We start from the raw sequence: 25,683 nt of genomic DNA on the forward strand, positions 1-25,683 counted from the left end.
TTTTGCATGCACCTTCCATGTTTTGGAGAGGTCTGGCCATCGGGAGAAGTGGAGCCAAATTGAAACCTTACATAACGGGCTTCAAAGCGAGCTGCGGTCGACCCACGATCCAGACAGAATAACGCAAGCAGAGGAAGAAGGAAAGAGGGGAGGATAAAAGGATGGGTCTGTGTAAAAAGAGAGGGTGTAAACAACTGGAGGTCTGAAATATTCTTAGCCACTGCTTTATGTAGCATGCCTGATTAAAATACATCTTAATATCTGAAAAGTGTACACAAAAGCCTCATTAGGCTTTTTTATTTCTAAGAGTTAGCAGATGTCTTTGTTTCAGTCCTGGGGCTGAACTAGTCTGTGCAGTGTTAATCCCTTCTGTCTGTTTTTGGTGTGCTTTAATGACATGTGCTGGTATTTTTAGCCTCTACAGGTGCAGTCAGTGCATGCGGGGGGTAAATGGGGTTGATGGAGTTAGGGTTTGATTCTCCAGGAAATTGCTCACACGCCCATCACTGCAGTTCTTTTGATTGTGGGGAGGAAAAAAAAGGCCTTAAAACGTCAGGAAGACCAGTTATTTCTCCCACCAATAGCTTGATTCTCAGTGCTCAGCTCCTCGCCCACTCATTGCGAAAAGATGTCAATCAAGCTACACTTTTACACTTTTCCTCAGCATGTTGCTGGTAATGGTTGCTTGATTTTACTTACTTCCCATTTTGTCACAGCCCCACCAGCCACCAAACCCCAAAATCCCTGCTCGCTCCTGTTTCTTTGATAAGCAGTCCAGCATTTAAACTTTTTTCACAGCTTTTCGGGATGTCGTTTTGATGTGCGTCAATCACATTGGTTGATTTTTTTGTGCCCACAGCTAATATTGAACTTGATCAATGAAGTGGTCAGTCAGGGGCTTATTTTTACTCTCATGTGTTTCACTAAAGGAAAAAAAAATCCACGTGTCTCAACAAAAGGATGGAGTTTACTCAGGTTTCCACTGGTGTTGTTTCCACTAAAGAGTTTCCATTCTCAAGGATCTAACTGGTGACTCTGAGCTCCCAGGATTTTTTGTTGTATAAGCAAAATCTGTTTTTAGTTTGGAAATGCCACAAAAGATGTTTCACCCTCAGGATTTTAAATATAAGTGGAAATGTTTGAAAAATCAGCTTCCATGTGGTAGATACTAGTTAAATACTTATAACCTTCTGATTTTAGGTCACCAGTCTTCGAGTTTCCATTAAATTAGTCATCATAACTCTTTTTGTTGGTCTTTTCTAATAATTTACTCAAAACAAGAAAGCAGTTTGTATTTTAAAATGTAAGTACTTAAATTGTGTTTAAGAAGGAATTCCATGTTTGTGTCCAAAAAAGTCAGCAACTGTAACACGTTCACTGTTTCACTTGAACGTGTTACGGTCTTAAATACTACCTCCACTGTACTTTGTGTGGTAGAATGGCACTACACTAGTGTGGAGGTTGTAAGGCTTCATATGTCAGATGAGCTCAGCATTAGCTGCTGGAGGACTTTCATGAACTTTCGTAAAAGCATAATGTTGTCCACATGACGAATCCTTCTGTCCTAACCTCGCTCAGATTGTAAATCCATGTCTCTGTGTTACAGTTCTATAAATCATGTGTCAGGATCCACACCCACGGGCCAGATCTGGCCCTTTGTAAGTTTGAACCTGGCCCACATTTCACTTTTAGCACACCAACACACCAACAACCGTCTCCACAGCGATTCATGGCCAGCTAACAGAGAATACAGCAAAAATCTGATGTTGGGTTGGTGCAAACAGTTTCTGTTCTCAAACAACATAACTCGCATTGTTATTGTGCTCTTTGAAATCCACAAACTACTAAAGATTTGGAGCCATAGACGAGGAACAGAGGCTTCACAAAGTCAAAGACATAGAAGACGCGCAATTACAGCACAATAGTCTGTGCTTTGAGCCCAAGTCTCAAAGTGATGGAGCTGTGAAGGCAAGTGTCATTTTTGTGTGACCAATTTCATGGCAGAAAGCTACAGCGTGTGGACATGTATATTCCATGAACTAAGATCTCTGACTTCTTGTTTTAAATGACATTTCTTACACAACTATTGAGATGCCTTGGTCTTTTTCAGGCCTTTGAAGCAGGCTTGCTAAGATTTGCAGACAGATGTGCACATAAAGATTCATTTGATTGCTTTATAATCGGGTTATATTTGGTTTTATTAATTGCCCCGCACTATCATGGTGAGGCTGTGAACAGGGCTGTTGTAAACTAATAGAGTATTTTGTGAGGCGCTTAACTGGAAAGGCTCTAAGAAACATCCTTTCTAGATTAAAATGAAAGCATGCTAAACTGTATGCACTGAGCTCTTGATATGATTGCTCCAGCGTAGCTGCTGTTGAAACTGAATTTGACACTTGTGATGTATACCATCACCCCTGACCTTGTGCCTATAAATCTGGTGCAATGTAACACATTCTAGATTGAAACACTTTTAACCTTGTAATGGAACGCATATCATATTTGATACATGAGTTTTTCAGACTTCTACATCTCCCGTGTGATTTTTCTTGTCCTGAAAAACCTGATGTGTACTCTCAGACACACAAAGTGCTACTGTGAGCAAACTACTAAAAAGTGACACAAATTAGGGGTTAAAGAAGCACAAGTCAGCCAAGTTTTAGAGTATAAAAATCAAAAATATTAAATACATATTTATAATAACAGGGAGGATGAGCTCTTTATCTTTTTATAATTCCTTCCTATAATGCTGTAACTTGCTCTCTATCTGGTCTTTAAGTGATGACGAATGAACCCTGCTTCTGGGTCCAAAATACTCCTTGTTTATTACGGCTGTTGTGTTTTTAACATGTTTTAATGCTTTGTATCTTATTCTACTTATCTGAACAAGCCCCTAAAAAAGTCAGTGATCACTGTCGGACTCTCTTGGTTTTTATTACCACTATTCATTTTAAAGCTTTTAAAACCTTACGATGTAACAACAGCTCAACCCATGCAGCAGCATATTAATGACTAACCTCGAATTGTGGATGGACGATCTCAGTTATTCTCCTGACTGAAGTCTGATCCATTTGCAGCATCCTGCATTTGTCCCTAACCATCGGGAACCCTCATGTTAATTTTTATCAAGTGGAAAAAAGTTAGCGTTCATCCTCCAGCTTCGCTGTGTTTATATGTTTATATTATGCTAACCATAGCTGTGTAGCTAGCCCAACTTCAGTAACCCTACAAACGTCACTGCTGTTTAGTTTTCTTTCTTCATTTATGTCGAAAGTGACATCAGAGCTACATGTATAAAATTTTTCAGAAATCTCTCAGTCAGAACATGGAATATTGTGTTTAGGTGGAAACTAGCAAGCTAACTCCCTGCTAGCTTCTAACTCTGTTAAATGTTAAAGTTAACTGTTACACCTGGTAGAGCAGCAACGCTGATCATTTTATTACAGATGAAAGAATTTAGATACGTTTTAGATACGTTTTTAACTCTCAGTGATGCCACAGTGTTCGTTTGACGTTGGGACCTGAAGCGGCTAATGATGTCAGACTTAAAGACCGGATATCTTTTTTTAACCGGCGCTGATTTCATCATAGTTCAAAAATAATGTTACTCAGCTCTAAAAGTTGTTATAATAGTTTCATAAAGACTTTTATTTTGAAATCTCCTATTTGGAGGTGAAGTGTTCCTTAGACTTTAGTCATTTATATCTGCCCGGTTGTTAGCAGATAATTGACATTCAGCATTCACCTTGTAGTTTGTGCACCGGCAATATTTCCCCCCTGATGAATTTCAGATACTCTCAGTAAGTTGTTGTTATATAAGTTCTTTTTTTCCCCACAAATCCTTCAGAAAAAAAGGTCCTCTGCCAAACCTCAAGTTCAAAAATTGGATTTATCAGATGAAAGCCAAAGTGATGAAAGGTGAGGGAGTATCTTGCTGTAGTACTTACTTTTCTGAGCGCCGAGGTGAAGAGTATTTTTTACAAACGCTCACCTTCTGAGAGACGAGGCGAACCATATGCACACGTAGCATTTGCTGGAACTAGAAAAAGCATTTGTCTTCCTTTTTTTTTTCCTGTGAGATCTGAGCTGGACGTGACCGAAGCATTCAGAAACCTGACAGGTGGGTGGAGGATAAAGCCAACGTGATCTACAGAGTAGTTTTTTGTAAAGTTCTCACTTTGTGTTGATGAAGAAAAAGACTTGATGTGACAGTGAGGCTCCATCAACGAATGAGAAGGGTTTGTTTTTTCTCTCTTTGATTTCTTTCTGTGCAGATCTCTCTCTTTGTCCATCTTCTTGCATTTTTGCATTTCTCTTTGCCGCTCATTTAATTTACAAAAAAAAAAAAAAAAAAACAGCCCGTGGGTAGATGGGGATCAAATTACATTCACCTTTTACCTGCTTTCCTCTGCGCAATTAGTACCACGCTTACTTGTCATTTCAAATTGACACACTGCTGTTGTGTTATGTAATTATTTACCCGCCTGGGGAATAACGCTGTGGTTTACCCACTAAATAATGCTCACACACACACACACATGCACTCACAAAAACCCTCCAAAATGCTGAAGCACCTGTTCCCTGTTTTATCTGAAACATGTTTAACATGCCTTTTAACATTCCAGGGTCATTGTCTCCTGCTGTCTAATTAAAGGTGTCTTTGTGTGTCTTTCTAAAAAGCTCTAATTGACTAATGTTGTGCAGCAGCCCGTGGAGATTTTCGGGGTGCTCTCGCTGCTTAAATGCTCAGCGTTAACATTTTGAGGTTTGAGCATCAGGACCCAAACCTGCCGTCCGTCCTGTAGGTGTTTTCTTCTTTTTTTCTGCGTGGAGGAAAGGGCTGGGTCCTGTTCTTCAAACCACCGAGGTCTTATTAATCCACATTCCCTTTTTCCCCCCTCTTCCTCCAACCCCAACCCCGACCTTCCACCTCCTTTCCCTTCCACCCACCCAGCTTCCAACAAAAACAATACAAGTTAGACTCAGGAACAAAAAAAAGGGTTTAAAGGAGAGAGAGAAACCAGGGGCCCAGAAACAGTGGCAGCATTTTCTTCTGCAGGGGGAGAAAAGGAAATCCGAACCAGTTTTCTTTGATCTTGTGTCTTTTCTTGTGATAAATCTGTGTCTGTGATGCCTTTTGTTTTTGTTTTTGGTACTCTTTTTAAAGGAAAAACACACACGCACACACACACAATAAGCAAACATGAACTCTTGCTGATTTGTCCTTTTTGCTCTTGCTTCTTTTCTTTTTTTGATATTCTTTTTTTCGGTTTTTGCCAGTAATCTTTTTTGAAATTTTCTCTTTTCTCTTTTTCCCCCCTTTTTTTCTTAACCCTAGGTCCGCTCACAAAAAAACACGATGAATCTTCAATGAACAAGCCTCGAGACGAAGGTATTTTTGTTGCATGTTTTTCCTTTTTTCTTGTTTTGAAGTCTTTTTGGGGGATGTGTACACACACACACACACACACACGCACACACACAGGTGAAACATCTTCTAGGTGGGACTTTGGAACATCAGATGCATACCGATGTGTTGGTGTAAGTGTATGTGCTGACCGCTGCAATTAAAAAGCTGTCTTTCATATGCAAATCATTAGCCTCAGCTAACCTTGGATGATCATAACGGCTGGCTAATGGAACCCAGATACCCATTATTAAGCCATCTCCACTGTTTTCCAGAGGTCCTTTTCTTGCTCTCTAATAATAGCCGGCCTCGACTACCACCATCAACACCGTGCCCTTGAAAATACATTGGCCAGCTGAACGGCATTGTCCCCGAAACCAAATTGTTGTCAGGATTTTGAGCAACAAAGCACCTATTGAGACCTGCTTACACAATGAGGTGCATTATTATTGCGCCTCAACCTCCAGCTCAAGGATCAAATTGCTGTTGAATAAGGAGCTACGCAAATATTAAGCTAGCTCTATTCCAAGTCAGTGATGATAACATCAAATCAAGTTAGGGGAAAAAAGGAAAAGGAGGGTGGGGACATGCAAGGACACTCATGCCCCGCTTTAGAAGATTTAGGTCTAATAAGCTGTTGGAATAAGGGCACAGAACTCTCAGCCTGCTTTTAATTTATCTCCTACCTGCAGCACTGATACCACGGAGGTGATTTTATCTGCACTTTCATCTGCCGCCCCTCCCCCTCCCACACACACACACACACACACACACACACACACACACACACACACACACACACACACACACACACACACACACAATCATTCCTGATTCTTTTGGACTTGTTTCTTGGAGAAAGATGACTGATGATATTTTGATACATATTTCTCTTTATGCTATTTTGAGGGTTGTGCGGTGGATTTTTTTCTTGCTCTTTGATTTGGGGTCTTTTTTTCTTTTTTTTTGAAGTTGGGAGTCGGAGGAAGTTTGACACAGGAGGATTTTCTTGGTGATCAAACACAGACACAACTTTTTTTTGAGCTGCCACAGTCAGGAACACAGTCGCGGCCAGTCGAGACGCCCCTCCTCCCCCTTTCCCCTCATCCTCTAAATATGTCTCTCATCCCTCTGTTGCAATGTGCAATTAACCTCATTTGATTTGGGAACTGCTAATCCCTATGCAGTAATTTAGCATTGCTATACTCCTAAACCGGAGTTTAGCACCGAAAAAAACCCCCACTTACCTGTCCCCACACTAAAATACACATCCAGAAAACTTGTCTAAATAAAACAACAAACAAAAAGAAAAAAACATGCTCTTTATATTCATCTTTGCTCGGCAATATCCATGCACATAGCTGTGAAGAATACTGGCAGCCTTTTAGTTACACTGGTAACCTGGGCCACAGCCAGGCATTTAGAAGTGTTTAATTTAAATCCAAATCCCCCTAATAAAGATCAGCTTATAAAGCATTTTCTTTGTGCACATATTTCATTCAACTATAGTCTTCTTCATAACATATCTAAGGTGAATATGGTTTCAAAATGTTTCAAAAATCTTCTACAGCACCCCTGATTATTACTCTATTTGAAAAAATACCAAATCATTACAATAAATTGTAATCTAGCATAGGCTTATTTCAGGCAGGTCAGAAAGTCAACCTCAGCTACCATCTCATTGCTAGCCCACATCAGCTGCTGATTCTGCTGATACGCTTCTATACATCCAGTCTGCTGTCTCACACAACCTTAGTAATTGGGCAAGCTCTACAAGCTGGTTTAGCCTGCTTAAAAGTACATCTGCACACCGCTTTGCAACCCAGGCACCTTAACCGGATGGCAGCTGCCTCTATATGGTTACACCTGTGAAGGGTTACACAGAAAGTTTGCTAAGTAGCAAATGACCCTAACCAAAGGTGACCTGTAGTCTTAACACAAAGGTCAAACAGTGTTCCTATAACAAGTTGCTAACAAAATGTTCAACAATCTGTAAGTGATAGTCCTTTGAGCACTGATCAAATGATTCCAATGGAGGAGCTTCCGAAGAACCGATATTCAAAATCACCTACAAGTCAGGAGCAAGTCACGCTGCAGTGGGCTCTGCAAGAGTGGAAAACTGAGGAACAGTCCCACTACTCACCAACTCAACCCTGGTCTTTAGGCAGTTAATTGGGAGGGGTAACCTAGTATCAGAGGTGTCAGGCAACTGGTTACACAAGTGAGCCAACTATAACCACTGCAGTTGTTCCTGAGCATGTAGCTCTATTCAAATTCACCACCATGCTACAGCTGACCAAATAGATTCCCCACACAGTACCTACCATCCAAAACCTCTTGGAAGCATTAGACTCCAAAAATTCAATCATCCTACCTTTGTGTAGCCAACCAAATCTATTCAGCAGTAATGCAGTACGGTAGAATAAGGTTCAGGGAAGGCAGATGTGACAGCAAATAGAAGACAGAAAATAGGAGCACAGAGAGACCCCGAACAATATGTAGAACAAAACACGAACTATGGGATATAGCAGATAAAATTTAATACAAAGCACATGGTATAAAACAGCTAACAGTTCAGATCAGGACTCTACAGTCCAGTAACATTCAATGATGAGGATGTACACATCCTGGACAAGCAGGACTGCTAGTTTGAGCTGGGCGTCAAGGTGGCAAATGACTATCTTTAAACTGAGGGAGGGGGGATTAAGAATTAAGAGTACATCTTTTACCATCTTACAATGCTGAGATTGCAGCCATTCCTTGACTCTCTGTGATTGGTAATCATGCCACTGGTTATGACAAGTTGCATATCGACAATGGTGAAACTGAGCCATTGCTAGAAGCGCAAAGGCATCAGGATAAGACTGAGAAAATAGAATAGCAAACAGTAGACAGAGCTCAAAGAGACGGCTTGCCGAGCACACTGGCTCCATCTTGGATCTTATTAGTAGCATGTAATCACATTTGGGAGTAAAAATAGAGTAAAGAAGCAGTGTTCCTGGTCCCCCAGGACCCTGAGCCTTTTAAACAGTAAACAGTAATCCAGATCAAGTCCTAATCTTAATCCATTTTCTTAAAAAATGAATGTTTTAAGACTAATCTTAAAACTAGAGATGGTATCTGTCTGCCCAATCCAAACTGGGAGCTGGTCCCACAGAAGAGGGGCCTGAAAGCTGAAGGCTCTGCCTCCCATTCTACTTTTAGAAAGTCTAGGAACAACTAGTAAGCCTTAAATGGCATAACAGGGTCTGATCATTCAATACTTTTTATATAGAAAGGATTTTAAATTCAGTTCTGGATTTAACGGAGACCCTGAAATGAAACAAGAATGATCTTTCTTACTAGTCCCATTTAGGCCTCTCGCTGTGGTGCTCTTTGGACTGACTGAAGGCTTTTCAGGGACAACCACATTATAATAAGGAACTATAGCAGTCCAGCATAGAAGTAACAAATACATAGGGTACTTCTTCAAGCATCACTGATATGATGTCACTAATTTTGGCAGTGTTAAGTAGATAAAAGAAGTGCCAACATGACTTCACGGTTCCTCACTTTAGTACAAGGCCACAATAATGCCATCCAGATTAAGTGTCTGATTAGATGATAATTGTTAATCAATTTCTGGCTGGTTAATTGTGAAGGATTGGTGAGCACGATTTAGTGGTGGTCAGCTGCAACCTGCTTCCTCGGCCCTCTCTTTTCAAACATGTATGAGAACCTCAGATGGCCTTGGTTTAACTTAAGAATATGAGAGGTCATCTCTGTTTGGTTTGTAGAAACATGCTGTTCCAATACATCAGGCTCCATACTTGAGCACCTGCTCCCTGTGTAGATAAAAGACAGCTAGTTGAAGTGTGTCTCTCCACCTAAGCCACCGTGGCCCTTTAAGTGAAGAAACCTGGCGAATCCTTGGGCAGCTTTTGTCTGATAACAGCCCGCACAGTCAGTTCATCTGTTTTAGCCACCATTTTGTCCTCATTCTTTCAACAGCCTTTTCAAATGTGCATGCTTTGAAGCAGGATGTTCCTGGCCGTGTATTCACAAGCAAGCCTTTTCAAGTAAAACAGTGCTTACTATAAGTACACTCAAGATGCATCCTTGACCAGTGCAGACAGCTTCAAAGAAAGCCGACCCCTGCTTTTTGCATCAGGTGTGAGAAAGCAAAAGCTATCGGGCCTCTGTGCTGTTCGCGATCAATGTTCCGAAAGATTGATAGAGCTTAGAGCTGCTTGTGTGTTTGGAGAGAGAGAGAGAGAGGGGAGGGAATTACAAACCACAGTGAGATTGTGCTAAATCAAGAAAGAGACAGCAGTTGTGTGTTACTGTGCTGTCCTGTGTGTCAGCCCTGATCAGAGACAAACCAGAGCCACCTGAGCCCCAAACCTGGAACATATTTCTGCCAGGAACAATGTCACCTCTGTGACACACTCACACAATTACACACTCACACACAAAGTCTCACTTGCACAGAGGCACACAAAAAAGACCAAACCCCCATAAAATAAGTCCTACTACTTAAAGGAAATATCCCATCAAAACTAACCTCACAGAAAACGCTTCGGATCACCATTTATATAGCTATGAATAAAAAGAGGCTTTGATTCATGCAAGCAGTTACAGCTACATTTCTTGAAAACATAAGAATATCTTAACATGATAACATGATAGCTATTATCTTTCATTTCAGCACGGTGTTCACTGTTAAGTCCATAATCAGTTAAAAAAGGTAAAAGCACTGATGAAAACCCCGAGCAGTGATTTTACGATGATTTCCCTCGTTAAACATTAGTGTATGATCCACCAGACTCACTGGATGACATAATCATTTTGCTACAGCTTTGGAAAAGAAAAGTGATCTTTGGTGGTGACACTGAAAGCTAGAAAACAAATCAAGAAAAACCAAGATGGTTTCTGTGTAGCTGTTTGTGTTATGGTGATGTTTGAAGGACCAACATTCTGCTGGTTATTTTCACTTTTCTGACGGGATGCTGCTACAAAGTACCTAGACCGAAGCAGGTAGTGCTTTCTGCCTTAGAAATCAGCCGTGAAGACACATTAATGTTTATTCCTGCTGGAATAACTTCTTTTTAATCTCCCTAACATAAATCAGTGGCTCCTTCTTTTAGATTTTTTTTGTCTAGCTAAAAAAAGGAGAGCATATTAAAAAAGTAATGAGGACATTTTATGAAGGATACAGTTAAACTCAAGAAAATGCTTTTCACTCAGTAGTAACACCAACGAAAAACTAAAGTATTGCTGTTTTGAATTTGTTTTATTACTTTAATATCCTAAACTCCCTGCCTGATTAGCTTCCTTTGAAGAGCAAAATGTCTTTTTTTTTTCAGACATTATCTATGTAAATTATATAGTGGACTTAATGAAAGCCTTTTCCAATAATGCAGTCAATTTTCTTCATGATTATTAAGCACACGAATATGAACCATCCGTCTGCTTAAATTACAGTGTAATAGTGTCATTAATCAAACAAAGTGATCAAAGGTTGATATTTGACGCAATTATTCTGTTAGCCTTTGCCGCATTTGTAATAATTATTTCATGCTGCGGCTTATGAGTTGGGATGTAACAGGTAATAATTTTGTGACTTGCCCACATTACGCAGTTAATATAGTCCCATTTATATTCTAAAGATTCTTGAGATATTTTAACAGCCGCGGTCTTCTTAAGTGGCTCATCTGCATCTTTGCACAGAACATGAAACAGACATAGATATTAAGAGCAGTCACTGGCCTTCAAATGCATTTTTATCATAACATCTGTTAGAGGATATAGCCAAACATGCAGGTCGGTGGATGATGCAGTGAACATGGGGCTGCATTACATCCTGCAACACCTCGACCGCCCGGGAACTTATGCCAGGGTCCTGTTTGTGGACTTTAGTTCGGCTTTTAACACCATCGTGCCTGAACTTCTCTCCTCCAAACTCTCCCAGCTCAGCGTGTCACCAGCTACCTGTCAGTGGATCACCAGCTTCCTGACAGACAGGAAGCAGCAAGTGAGGCTGGGGGAGATCACCTCTGAAACTCAGTCCCTCAGTATTGGTGCCCCTCAAGGATGTGTCCTCTCACCACTACTGTTCTCCCTCTACACTAATGACTGCACCTCCAAGAACTCGGCTGTTAAACTCCTAAAGTTTGCAGATGACACCACTGTCATTGGCCTCATTCAGGATGGTGATGAGTCTGCATACCGGCAGGAAGTGGAGCGGCTGGTACTCTGGTGCAGTCAGAACGATCTGGAGCTGAACACGCTTAAAACTGTAGAGATGACAGTGGACTTCAGGAGACATCCCTCAACACTGCTCCCTCTCACCATATGAGACAGCCCGGTGTTGACTGTGAAGATCTTCAAGTTCCTTGGTACCACCATCTCCCAGGACCTGAAGTGGGAGACCAACATCAACTCCATCCTCAAAAAGACCCAGTAGAGGATGTACTTCCTGAGACCACTGGGGAAGTACAGTCGACACAGGAGCTGCTGATCCAGTTCTACACTGCGGTCATTGAGTCTGTCCTGTGCTCCTCCATCACAGTCTGGTATGGTGCAGCCACTAAACAGGACAGGAGCAGACTGCAGCGGACTGTATGGGCAGCAGAAAGGATCATCGGTGCCCCCCTGCCCTCCATCCACGACCTGCACCTCTCAAGAACCAGGAAACGGGCAGGGGAAATCATCACAGACCCCTCACACCCTGGACACAGACTTTTTGACCTGCTGCCCTCTGGAAGATGGTACAGAAGCCTGCAGACCAGGACCACCTGACATAGGAACAGTTTCTTTCCCCTCGCCATCTCCCTCCTAAACAGTTGAACTGTCACACTGCTCCCACTAGCATACTGCAACTGCACCTTATGTACATTCTGTGGTATTCATTTCACTGTGTCTGTGCATTTACATGGCCAATAAACGCGATTCTGATGCTGATGTCAAGCACACACGGCTGCCTGTGCCGTGAAAAAGTATATGCCTCATTCATGTTTCAGATCATCAGACAAATTCTAAAAGTCAAAAAAGACTTAATATAAAATGAAAGCTTGAAATGATGAGTATATTTATTAAGGTAACTAAGCTACCCATTCCTAACTGGCACTATGTGTAAAAGTAATCATAAAAGGACGAAACCACTGCTGACCAAAAAGATGAAAAAGGTCGTCTTGCAGTTGCAAAAAAACCCTCAATCATCCCCAAGACTGGGGGAAAAAAGTCTGAAGAGACAGACTGTTCTCATTCCTGACACGTAACATACCGACGATTTGTCACGTTCCGAGTTGTCCCATAGGAGCGCAAAAGGTACCCTTCCACATCCCTATGATACGCACTGGATTATGGATGGAATAGAATGACGCTCCCGGCAGTAACACACGCTCCAGCCATGTATTCCAGCCCTAACCCTAACCTTAACTACAACCTTAATCGTGTTAGATAGTGTGTTTTCCTAAGCGATTCATGATGAGAAAGTAAAATGAAATGTACATGTGTAGATTCATTCCAAATGGTTCTCATGTTTCCTGATGTTTCCGAACGCATAACATAGAGACGTGTTGTCACATGGCGTGATATGTTACGCTTTGGGATGAGAACCTGTTGAAAGGGATCAGACCTGAACATTGTGGAAGGTTTGAGTCCCGTCACATCTGATTCATCTAAAGAACATTATGCCAACAGTCAGACATGGTAGCGTGATCGTCTGGGGCTGCTTTGCTGTTTCAGGACTTAAACAACTTCTAGTAAGTGTTAAAACCACGAGTACTGCTCTCTACCAGAAAATCCTGAAGGAGAATGCCCCGTCATCGTTTGATACCCTGAAGCTCAAACGCTCTTGGGTTATGAAGCAGGACGATTATATGAAACACACCAGCAAGGTTTAGAAGTTGCCCATTCAAGTCCATACTTAAATCAGAGTAAGATGCTTTGGCGTGACTTTGAACAGGCCGTCCATGTGTGGTTGAATAAATAGTTCTGCAAATTCCTACACGTCGACATGAAAGCCTCATTTCGAGTTATCACAAACGCTTGATTACAGTTTTTCTGCCAAGGGTGGCACAATTAGTTATTAGGTTTAGGGGGCAATTACACAGAAATTACACAATTTTTCACACAAGGCCAAGTAGACTTGGATAGCTTGTTTTCCCCTTAATAAATGTAATCATCATGTAAAATTTGCATTTTGTATTTAATCAGGCTATCTTTCTTTAATAATTGAAAATTTGCTTGATGATCTGAAACGTTTAAGTGAGACAAATATGCAAAAAACTAAAGACGTCAGAGGGTAAATATTTTTTCATGGCAATGTAATTTAAGTTTATGTGAGTACATGCACATGTGACACTTTTAAGTCTGATTTGGAATAATATATGTATAAGTTGGCTGAGTTCAGCTAAACAAAATGAGCCATGATATGAGAATAATTAAAGTGGACAAAATGAAGGAGGTCTGATTAAAAATAAAAGCATCTGGAGTAAACTTGCATTAGGTGTTATTTTTCACTGCTTAAGAGGCAACGAAAGAATGTGTGGTAAGTACAATGCTGACATATAATAACCTTGTTAAGAATATTAAGCAACAAATATATTAATTAATCTTATCCACAAAACACTAAACAAAACAAACATTTACTCTGTGTTGGCTCTACTTGTGTCTGTAATGAAACGCCTCTTTAGATTATAAACAATCCACTAACTAAGCAGGAAACACTCACAGCAGGAATAGTACACAAATCAACAATACAGAGAAAAAAGTGAAGTTCTTATTAAATAACTGTCTCTACATTGTCTGCGGTCTACAATAAAAATGTTGAAATAAAGTTGCTTCTGATATAATACAGTCATAAAAACACTTTTATTGCACAAATGATTCTGAATTTCAACATATTTTCTGTTCTGTGTTTGTATCGTTCCAAATATCAGTGTACAAATAAAAAAAAATCACATCATATATATGAAAAAAACTGGACTGGACTAAGTACCAATGACCAGTTACTACAATAATTACTGTATAGTAGACCCAACTGAGTAAATTCAGTTACTGAAAAGTGGAGTAACTGATCCCTTAAAAGATTTATTTGATAATTCTAGAAGTTAAATGTCCTCTTCAGTTACACAATTGCGTAATACTTTTGATTACAGTTAAATTAGGTCATTATATAATATTTTTACAGTTTCCATTCACCTCTCCCGTGGGAAGTGCTTAACAGAATTAAAAAATAATAATTTTTTCAAAAACAAAAATATGCATTTATTGACTTTAATTATTAGACTGCACACAAGCAATGCAGTACCGAATGATGTAACTATTTATTTTAAGCTTTATTTAAACGAAGATCACAAATTTCTTTTGCTGTGTTCTACTACCACGTTTTTCATTAACCTTTAAAATTACGTTATTAGTTTGTTGCACAGTTTTGAAGAATTATTTGAATTTTTACTTGTTACATTGGTCTTGCTCACCCTTGTTTGGCGTCAGTGGGACAGACTAACCTTTAGATTTCTAGGCCTTTATTTTAAGCTTCATCTTAGCATCTCTAGCAGTGTAAGTACTAACAGAGTGATTGTTAATAACCCACTGAACCCACGATGTTACAGTTTGACGATTACATAAAAGTTATTTATCTCATGTGTAAACTTTGCTACTTCACCTGGAGCTTTCATAGTTCACAACTCTACACCATTAAAAGAAATAAAAACCCAACAAAAAAACAAACAGGTCTCTTTTGGCTGTCAGATTCTTCGTGTCTTTCTTGGTCCATAAATGCTCCATAATAATTAACTAAACACACCAATGCCACTGATATAATTAGTTCAGACTCAAATTAAGTCCTTACTTAATCAGCAAAACAATTATGTTAATCAAACATAATCTCATTCATTCAAAAGTAAAAATGTTACACAGGAACCCTTAGAAGGAATACGTAATACTATCATTTTATATATTTATTTGTTGAAAAATCTCAAGTTTATTCTGGTTAATCTGTTTAAATATATGGAATATTTGAGTTTACAATGTGCTGAGCACCAAATGCTTGTGAAAGTTTATCTGTAAAATTTATTGTCCCGGCTGAACGCCGTCTGCTCAAAGCAAAACAATGACATTGCATTAGGCTTTTGATAAACAGCCATAGCGGTGGCTCCGCAGAAAGTTGTTCTCCACCGGCTGCATGAGTGAGCACGGCTCCCTGAATCAGCTCTTAATTAATGTCTCTTAATTGAACATGTTGCTTACAGTAATGGCTGAAAATGGCTTTGATGTCACAGAGGAAAATGTATTTTTTTGCCTGGCAGAGACTATTTTTTAGTTTTCGAGATCTTGGGGTTAATTTTACCAGATTGTGGATGAATTATTATAAGCGTAGAGGAGAGGCTGATACAGATGAGAATAAGAGAAAAAAATGACACCAGAGGGGCATTAGTTAGTGACGGAGGCATTGGAGGAACCTGCTCTCGATTCTTTATGTTGGCACAGCTTTATCACGCAGAGATGTCCAAAAAACGTTCACGATGGTCTCTCCTGGATGGCAAGATGGTAGATGGGGTGAAGGAGTAATAAGATTTCGTCGTTGTCTGCGTGAGATAGAGACAAGCTTTTGTCTTCACACTGTTTTTTGTCTGCATCGATGTGTTTTTCTCCATTTGCTCCTCTTTTTTGCCTCCTCGCTCTGTCTCTCTGTATTATGTGGCGTTTCCACTCTGGTTATAACTCCTCTAACAGACGCTGGCCTGTAGGCAATGCAACATCTCTCTCTGTCAGCTTCTCTTCCCATGCATTCACACGTATGCATTTGCTCTAAAACACCCCCACCCTACTCGCTCGCAATCCTTCATTTTGGAAAACAGCGCCATGCAAGGACACCGACTTGGCACGTTTCATCTTTTTTCGTATAATTAGGAGCATCCAGGGAGATATTTTTGTGCTAAATCCATCCTTTTCCTGGTGGATTTTCAGTATGGCCAAAGTGTAATATCCAGTGTGCCGTACAATAACACATTCATCCAGACAAATCTCCAAATTGTTGAAATACAAAGAGACAAGGGGACTGTAAGCAATCAGCGATGGAAAATATGCAGGGCAGCATCCATTATATGATTTATTTCACCATTTTTACATCCTTATGTGTTGAGCACAAATTACTTCTTAAGAGGATTTTGAAAGGAATTATGTGGCACATGGACAAGACCGAGTAGTCCTGTGTATTGAAAAATGATGAGAGGAGAATGAAAAGAAAAACAGGAAGGTGCAGAAAGATGGAGCTGAACTCAGCAGTGAAAATACACGAAATAAAATGACAAAACAGGAAGGCCTGATGTAGAAAACTGGACGTATTAGCATGTCAGGGTATAAACTAGCACAGTACGGCTGGGTGCAGTAGAAAGGAGCCCAGCACAGAACCAAATAGAATTTTCTGCAGGAAAGGATCAACAGTACTGTCAAAGCAACTTTATTTCAACATTACTATAGAGACTCAATCTCTTGTCTCTTTCCATCACTCTGTCTCTCAGTGGGCCTGTCGGTTATTTGCTGCCGAAGCTCCCTACCTCCCTGTTACCTCAATGCTCGGCCCACGTCGTGTCAAGGTTGTGTCAATATCGTGTCGAATACACCTACTCCATTGCACGCTGACAGATAGTATTTTATTGAGCTTGAAACCCTTTGACAAGACAAAGAAAATGAAGAGGAGGCAAAGGAGGGAAGCTGAGAAAGAGAAGGAGTTGAAAAGGACTGGAAGGTACAGGGAGATGGAGCAGGACAGGCGAGAAGGAAAGAAAAGGAGGGATGAGAAAGAGCTAGCTGGCACTGTGTGGCCTGTCAGCTAGCTTAATGCTTGGGAAAAAGCTCCACACAGTCTTTTTTTTTCTTTTTTTCACTTGGCCGGGTTTATTGCCATGTGTGATGGCTATAAGGGACTCAGGGAAGCAACTGGCTCAGCTTCTCTTCCACTCCTGAATCTCAGTGAATACCCCCGATGCTGGCCTTGTGCTAGCCAAGAGCTATTGTGGGTCTATTTAATCCAAATCAATAAACTTTAAAGTGCTCACTGAAACAAATGAAGTTTGGAAATTGTATTGGAGACAGGACCTCCCAGCAGGAATTGTTGACATCACCAGTATAAGTAAAGCATTGTAGAATCTTTTACTATGTTGTTTTTCTCTATTAGAGAGGAGAAACAGCACATTAAATAATGCTGATTATGATACAGAGGCAAGGGAGCTTGTAATTAATGTATACACTGTTGTCAATCAGCTCCTGGTAGTCCTGACTGTAATTCAGTGTTTAGCAAGAAATACAGGAGTTAGAATATGATACTGGATTTCGCTGCCATGTCATATTCAGTTTTAGAAACATGGTTTGAAACTTCAAGTGTTACGTTTATATTAAGAAAACCTGTTAAATCTAAAAGGTATTTGGCACTTCATCAAACAACTTCTCCCTGGATGTTGCTTTAATCACTCACCTTGAAGTAGAGCTGGGCAATATAAGATTTTTTCATATCACGATATGTTTTTTTCATTTCAGGCGATAACGATATCTATCACGATATAAGCCAAATAACTATATTTGTAAGATTTAAATGTGCCGTTGCTCACAAGTAAAATGTGAAATAATCAGCAGCTTGTTTTGATTTAAATATTTATTTCCCGTAATAAGTTCAACAGGGTAGATGTACTTAAGGAACATGAGACTTTTTCAGATAAATAAAGGCAAATATTGCAAACTACACAAAAGGCAGCCGCTAAAGCGTTTAAGTTTCAAAATAGAACAAATGAAACAGACTAAACTGTCAATTCCACTTAGAAACAAAATATTAATTCTAAAAATAAATCTTAGTTTGTTTTACAGAAGAACAGACAAAACTGACTAACTTTTGTCAATATCAAATAAACTGAGAACTAAAAGGAAATTCTCAATCTCTCCTTGTTGTATAGCTGAGCTTTTCAAACAGTTTTAACAGTTACTTTAGTCTGACAAAAGCCGAATGACGAATTAGCGCTTCCAGTCAGAGATTGAGCATGCACCGGTTTATTGTATTTCCAGACTTGCTTTCGGCACAATTTACAGTGAACGCTACTCTGTTTTTTGTCAGACTTGAAATAGCCGAAATACCTTCACACTACGGAACTTCTATGGCTCTTCCGTTCGACAATCTCTCCGGCATTGGAACCATCACCTTCGGTCACGCTCTCGGTTGATTTTTCTCTAGTCGGCACACTCATTTCCTCCATTACCCGGGCGGCACGGCGGCTGGCTGCTTCCCAAACAAATACACATGTGCGGCTTGGCACTTGTGCTGCACGTAACAAGTCACGTGACGTGACGCTGCGGCTGTGATTGGTTCGGCTCTGCGCTACTTAATTTGGATTGGCTGTTCTTTTTTTTTTAAGCGGACAAGAGCGGCGAGGCCTATCGCAATAGTTTAATTTTTCTATCGAGAAAAAGTTATTTCGCAATACATATCGTTATCGTTCTATCGCCCAGCTCTACCTTGAAGCAGAAAAACTTTGAAATCATCTGAAATCACTGAATGACATATTTTTGTGGTCATTAGTCCCAACGTTGCTGCAGTGTGGATACCTCTTTATTCCGAAAGCTGGCGCTAAGCAGATAGTTGCTGTTTCCCTTGAAGCGAGCTGGTTAGCTCCCTTTTGTAGACGTCCTTGTCCCTCCAACGTCCCTCCAACTCCATCGTCTTGGGCCACAGAACTACACTTTACTAGTGTAGTTTTTAAAGGTTTTAAGTAACCTCTCTGGTAGCTAACAAAATCAAAGTAAGTAGAGTAAAATTACGTCTGATGTAAATAAAGAAAAAAACAGGTTGTGTGGCCTAGTTTTAAGATTGCATATAAATAGTGTACCCTGAGGAAATATTCTTGGCAGGTATGTTTATTTATTAGTTTTGTGGAGAGGAAGCCGGAAAAATGAAATTTGGACTCTGTATCATCACAGGAGACAGCTGTGATCGGGTGGGACTGCAGCACTCATATTTCCAAGACGCTTTTAAACACCAAAAGATTCACCGGGATTCTTTTTGCAGGCTGCGTCAGTACAAAGGGGAGTATGGAGTTCGGTGTATATGTGTCGCAGCAGAAGGTCTATCAGCTCTGGGAACAGAAGTAGAATTTACTTCTCTAGCATCAGATTAACTTTCAGGACAGACAAGGACAAGACAAGCGGCTGCTGACAAACCAGATACTCCCACTGGGGTGACATGTAGCACAAACAATAAGATCTGGATTCATGTAAAAGCGTTTGATTAAAGATTAACGGCTGCACACACACCTTTACATCAACGCACACACTCCACACTCCTCAAACTGAGATAAACACACACACACACACTCATAGAAAAGACAAACTCTTTCCCTCAGCACACATATGCAGTTCTGCTGATACATGTTGAGCTAAGTTGCTTTAAGTTGCAAAAGTTCCACTCAGTTTGGCCAGCTGCTGCATTTTTCAGGGTATGTTGTCTCTTCCTCACTTTGTACACGTTGCGTTTGTGTGTTTTCACCTGGATTGTGTTGTAACTGTCGCAGGAGCATTCCAATTAAGGAGGTATTGTTATGTATGAGATGGAGAGCGGCGGGTAGTGACAGAGCTGACAGCATTACTTAATGGAAACGCTGGTGCCTGAACGGAGACGACAGCACAGGCTCTCTCACACCCAATTTCTTGTTTCTGTGCTCTTCCTGCTGCAACTCACAAATAGAAAAAGAATACATTACACGCTCGAAGTAATAAACTCTGCAGATCAATAAATAACACGACATCTAAAAGATGTTGCTTGTGTGGGGATCGCATGTTCTCCTGTTGTTCAGTTAAACAGTAACTTTACCTTGAACTTGAAAACATCTTGAAATAGGGCGTTGTTCTGATTAATCGATCAATAATTATATAGACAAATGTGTTATTAGTATATTGGTCATCAAATGTAATGGTGTTTATACGTGATTGCAAAATGACATATTTTGAATTTTGGTTTAATGGTCATATTTATTATATGAATACATCATTTTAAGTTTTAAAAGGAAAACGTTTTCAGCAAAAACTGATGTAAGTGCTGCCATTAGTCAGCAATTTCATACTGAAAAGACATTTCCCTTTTTTAATAAAAAAATCAGCCTTTTATAATAAAAATTATCATTTCATTAATTCCTCCTCTACTTTTTCATCCAAGTAATTTTCATTTCATATACATCAGTTCACACGTATCTGCTGACTACTGTTGACTGCATCCAATGCACTGTGTAAAGGATCGATTTAGCATAATTTCATCAGTTTGTTTTGGACTCTGCTAAAAGTTTGTTCTGGTCCAGAAATGATCATATTTGTTTTTCTGTGGAGTTACCAGCTAATGCTAGCAAGTTCTTAGCAAACTGCAACCAAAAACTGCGACGTAATGTGTAGATACAGATACCTGCTAATTATTGCTAAGTGTCAGACCAGTAATCAGTTTGGCTCAGTTTTATTTGTATACTGTTAAAAGTTTGCTACGTAAATAAACGAAATGTATTACACATTACTTTTTTCCCATTTAAGAACTTACATTAATAAATTGCTACACTGCTTACTACTTTACTTTTGCGTTACTCCATAACATGAAATGTATTGTGACATGTATACTGGTTAGCAATCTAGACACTGACCCAGGCCTCTGTCCTAAAACTTACCATGTTTCTTTTATTGCTTAAATTTGAACACTAGACCAAAAGCACAAAGCAAAGTTGAAGAAAAGACCAAAAGAGATTTCAAGCAATCAACACAGAAACTGTACTGTAGAAAGATGCACAGGTAGAAATGGAGGCTACAAGCCTGACTGCTCATCACTTTGTAGTCTGTTGAAGGTCTGTCTCTGGCAGCTGGGCTGGGGTCTGCATACACTCACATTTAACATCCTTCACTAGCTTTGTGTTTGCATACTGTCTGTTTTACCGTCTGCTTTACCATTATGTTTGGGGCAATACAAATATAAATATGTACCGGTCTTCACTTCTCTAAAGTTGGCTGATATAGCCTCAAAGTTATATCACGATATTTCAAGAGAAACTGCGATAGTGATATTTTGGATAGGAAAAAAAAAGCTTAAGTTTTATTGATACTTGCAGGCAACAACGTTTTAACAGCATTATAAGTGTAAATGAAAGCCATTTTTATCCAGTGAGCTGCTGTCACTGATGACAGACTACCTAATTTAAAGTGAAACTGGGTGCTAGAAACAGCAGCGTTATGGTGCAATAGTAGTGACACACCATGTCAAATCTAACCAAAATTTAGTCTAGCTACTGTCCTTGGAATATTTAAGTAAATGTATATAATAACTGCCTTACACTTTAGTTTAACAATAGTTAAATTAAGTTAACCCTGTAACTTGTTAAGAGCTGCACAGTGTTGTCACATCATAGAACTAAAGATATTTTCTACCTGGGATTTTGTGTCATGGGTCCACAGCTGCTTAAAGCACTGCTATTCCACTGTGCAACTGCACCAGCAATTTCATTCATTCGCTCTTCACATTTAGTGCAGCCAGTGAATGGTGGAACGATGCTCTGTGGAATCATTTGTTTGGATTGCACATCTCCACAAATGACTAGCATCTCCTTCGTAGCTTGATTGTACTCAAATGTGTGTTTTAGCCTCAAGTGGTTGAATAAGTTTGTTGCTTCCACCTTCAGCGGGCAAAGTTTTTTCTGCATATTGTGCAAAGTACTGTGTTTTGTTGGAGGTTATTGAAGTAGCTCCCTTTTTACTAAATTGTCACCGTAGACTGACGAGCGGCTCTTTAACATGTCCCGGCTTGTCTCATTGTTGCGCGCACAAGGGAACATAAACCCATGGGGTTGCCATAGCAATAATATTGTGATATAACATTTTTATATGATGTAAAAAAAAGTATACTTATACTAGTATTTTCACAGACTGTATGATGTGGCACAGCCCCAGTGTACAGGAGAGATGACAGATTTTTAATGGTGTCTTTTTTACTTTTTTATATTGCACATTGTGTAGATAATTGAAGAAACTTTGTAATGCAAATTGTAATGATATTTTCCAGTAGTGCATTACATTACTACACTGCCAAAAAATATAATTTGACACGCACTTCATGACATGTGTTTTTCAATTAGATCAATGTTGTAGAATTTGTTGAATTTCCCTCACCAAAACTGAACCAACAACTTCTTGGATGGTCTGTATGAAATAAATTGAGTACCATATAATTACTGTATAAATAATTTGAATTAGTTTAGTTCAGGCCTAGCATAAAACGGTTAGCTACAGCCGTCTATGTCAGGACACATGTCAGTCGAACCCGCCACAATCCAACCCAGATCCAAGTATAAAAAACTCACATTTATCACACTTACATTTGATATTTATTCATTCATTCATTCATTCATTTATCACATATTACATAGACTGTACAAAAAAAATCCATCTAAGATCCATGCCTCTTTTACAAACAATGGCTGAACAGGCTCAGGCTGAAGCAGTGCTTATATTTATGCCTGGCCTATATTCTCATGATTAAAGATACTCTACCCTAAAATCAACAAACAAAATAGCAACAATATTCTCACATGTAACTTAAATATATTTGTAGATTCCTTTGAAGGCCACAAATAAATTGCACATTTTTATGCACATATCAACATCATTCACAACAACAATTTTTTTTTACAGGAAAATTACTAAATTTTTGCAAAGGCCAAAAATATTTTCTGTATCAGACTGTGAACAGCATGTTTGCAAGTTGAACATTTTAACGTTTGAGGTTGCTGCTTGCATTGCGTAACTGCATCAGACTTACTTGAAGAATCATGTACACGTATGACATTTACTACGTTTTTAGAGGGAGCATCTTGTAGTGGATGGTTTACTGCCCAGCAGGAGACACCTAATATATCTCGTTTTTTTTCCACTTCTTAAAGCAATTTTCACTCACTATCTTAAAGCATTTATGCTTGTTGTTGGACAAAATTGTAGGCGCAACATTTGATTTTAGTGGTCACTTATACTCAGCAGCATTGTGAGCTCTTCTATTCAGCTAAATGAATGAAATGCATTAGGACTGAAGTGAACACAACCACACAACCTTTGAAAGCTGTCTTGCCTACACTCTTTCTTCTGTCCTTATTGACAGGAAAGCTGTGAACACTAATATCACTTCCTTTTTATTTCGTTTTACTGAAAATTACAGCCAAACGTAGCACAGCGTGGGATTTTTCTAATACTTAGAATGTAAATTATAACTTTGTTAAGATACAGTGCAGCCATTTAATGTCACTAATAGACACACATTTCACACACAAAGTAAGAGCGGTCTAATTGGGTCAAAAATTACATATATACCATATTTGAGGCTCCTTTTAAACACACTGTGGACAGGTTTTGCTTGTTTCTGTTACAATTCTCATACTAACCTGATGTTTACAAAATCTTAGCTGCAGACACAATTGTATTATTTTACATGTGAACATAGGATCTGGACGTAACAATACTAAAGCTTCCCTCAGTGTTAAAAAGATACTTCCTGTTTGCTGTTAGATATCTCACAAAAATACTTTTCCATGTTAAAAAAAAGCCGTAGTATTCCAGTTGTTCGCCAGATGAAAGGGACATTTTGAGCTTTCTAACATTTACTGACATAAACTTCTGTTTTTTATGTGACTTGAATACAAATGGTAGAAGAACTGCAGGAGTTTTGCCACAGTGTGATGCTGCCATGGATCGTCGAGCTTGCAGCTATTCTGAGTTTTGCATATTGCTGTTACCACAGGGGAGCCGAATACAAAATGTATATTTGCCTCCTTTGTTATAATAAACCCACTGAAAGTAAGTTTAAAACAAAAACAATGCTTCAGTATAGACCTCTCAAAGTCAGAGAGGGATTGTTGAAATGAATTAAAGCGGGTGTTTGTGTGTAAAATATGCTAGAATACGTGTTTCTATGTAAAGACTCCATTCAACTACACCACTCTTGGGTGGGATAGACACACCAAGCCTCCCATTCAGTGAGACTTCACAGCAACACACACTCGTGCTCATTCAGTCCCAATTAGACCCCACACACCCCCGTGAAACAGGGCTGGAACGGTAGCCCCAGTAATGACCAGATCGTTATAGGAGAGAGCAAAGTGGTGAGGGCAGAGAGGCCGAACAAGGGAGGTGGACTGGGGATAATGAGAGGTTGCATGAGGACAGGGAAGGAAATAGATGGGGTGGAGTGTTAGAGCATGGCTGTTTGCACTTTATTTATTGACACAATGTACAAAGTAAAGGAAATCATTTGATTTATGTCCCCACATGCTGGCGTACATATGCAGAATAAACCATTACTGTTGTTCTTTTGTAAATCATTCAGTGTTAAAACTTGAGCACGTGTCATAAAATCAAAAACTTACTGAATTCCCGTTTTTATGCCCAAATCTGAGACGACACACTGGACGTCTCTGAGAAGCACTAAAAGTCATTTTTCTGTTCAGGAAGTAAATAACTATAATTTGGCATCTTAGTCAAGAAAAAACGACAATAAGCTTTGCTAATGTTTGCTGCTTTTTTGTTAATTCTTTTTTGTTAATCATGGATATCAACAACAATTATATTTCAGCATTAAAATCATTTTCATGAGAAATTTGTTAATCACTGTTCTAGTATATGGATCCGTTCTTAAGCAAACAGCGATCTAGATTATTGTTAAATGGAAAGGTCAAAGTTTTGTTTAAGCAGTAGAGAAGGTAGCTACTCCTTATGGTTAGCACATCGGAAACTATACACAATAAGGAGTTCAAATGATTTTAAATAATTTGGAGCTTGAGTGATGTTTTAGCGGTAGTCAAGTGCAGGTGAACCTTATACATCTGTAAGGATCAATGTCACAGAGAGCTCTTTGAGGAAACCTCTGAGTTCTTGTCAGTATATTTTAAAGAGGAGCAATAGAAACCGGAAGCATCTCACAACAGACCAGTCTTTCAGAAATAAAAAGTTAAGAGGAATGTTAAAGCCTTAAGAAATAATGAGTGGTTGCAGTTTTTAAGAAATAACTACCTTAAATGTTTCTGAAACAATGAGTCAGTTGATTATTTTTAATATGATAAATAGTAAGTAAAGTCTTTATAAGAACATTAGCCTTAGCAGTGAAAAGGAGGTGCACGCATTGAGGCAAAAGGACTGAACCGAATCCTTGACCATTCAGGATGATTCCAAAGTGATGGAGATGGGATTGTTCTGTGACCAGAAATAAGGTTTATATTTTTTAAGTAATCAGAGAC

At 39.4% G+C, this 25,683-nt stretch overlaps 1 protein-coding gene across 3 annotated transcripts in view; it reads left to right on the forward strand.

The window, feature by feature from the left end:
* The window catches only part of nlgn2a (neuroligin 2a), a 242,338-nt gene that overhangs the window by 117,657 nt on the left and 98,998 nt on the right, over positions 1–25,683 (forward strand). For 2 of the 3 annotated variants that reach the window (XM_026161610.2, XM_080299829.1), the window contains one exon: positions 5,339–5,392. The exons of the other annotated variant lie outside the window; for it this stretch is intronic. In XM_026161610.2, the coding sequence (XP_026017395.2) occupies positions 5,339–5,392 (54 nt within the window). The remainder of the gene's footprint in view (positions 1–5,338; positions 5,393–25,683) is intronic. 3 annotated transcript variants of the gene reach the window in all.

Source organism: Astatotilapia calliptera, chromosome 3 (genome assembly GCF_964374335.1).
Source record: "Astatotilapia calliptera chromosome 3, fAstCal68.1, whole genome shotgun sequence".
Classification (NCBI taxonomy): Eukaryota; Metazoa; Chordata; class Actinopteri; order Cichliformes; family Cichlidae; genus Astatotilapia; species Astatotilapia calliptera.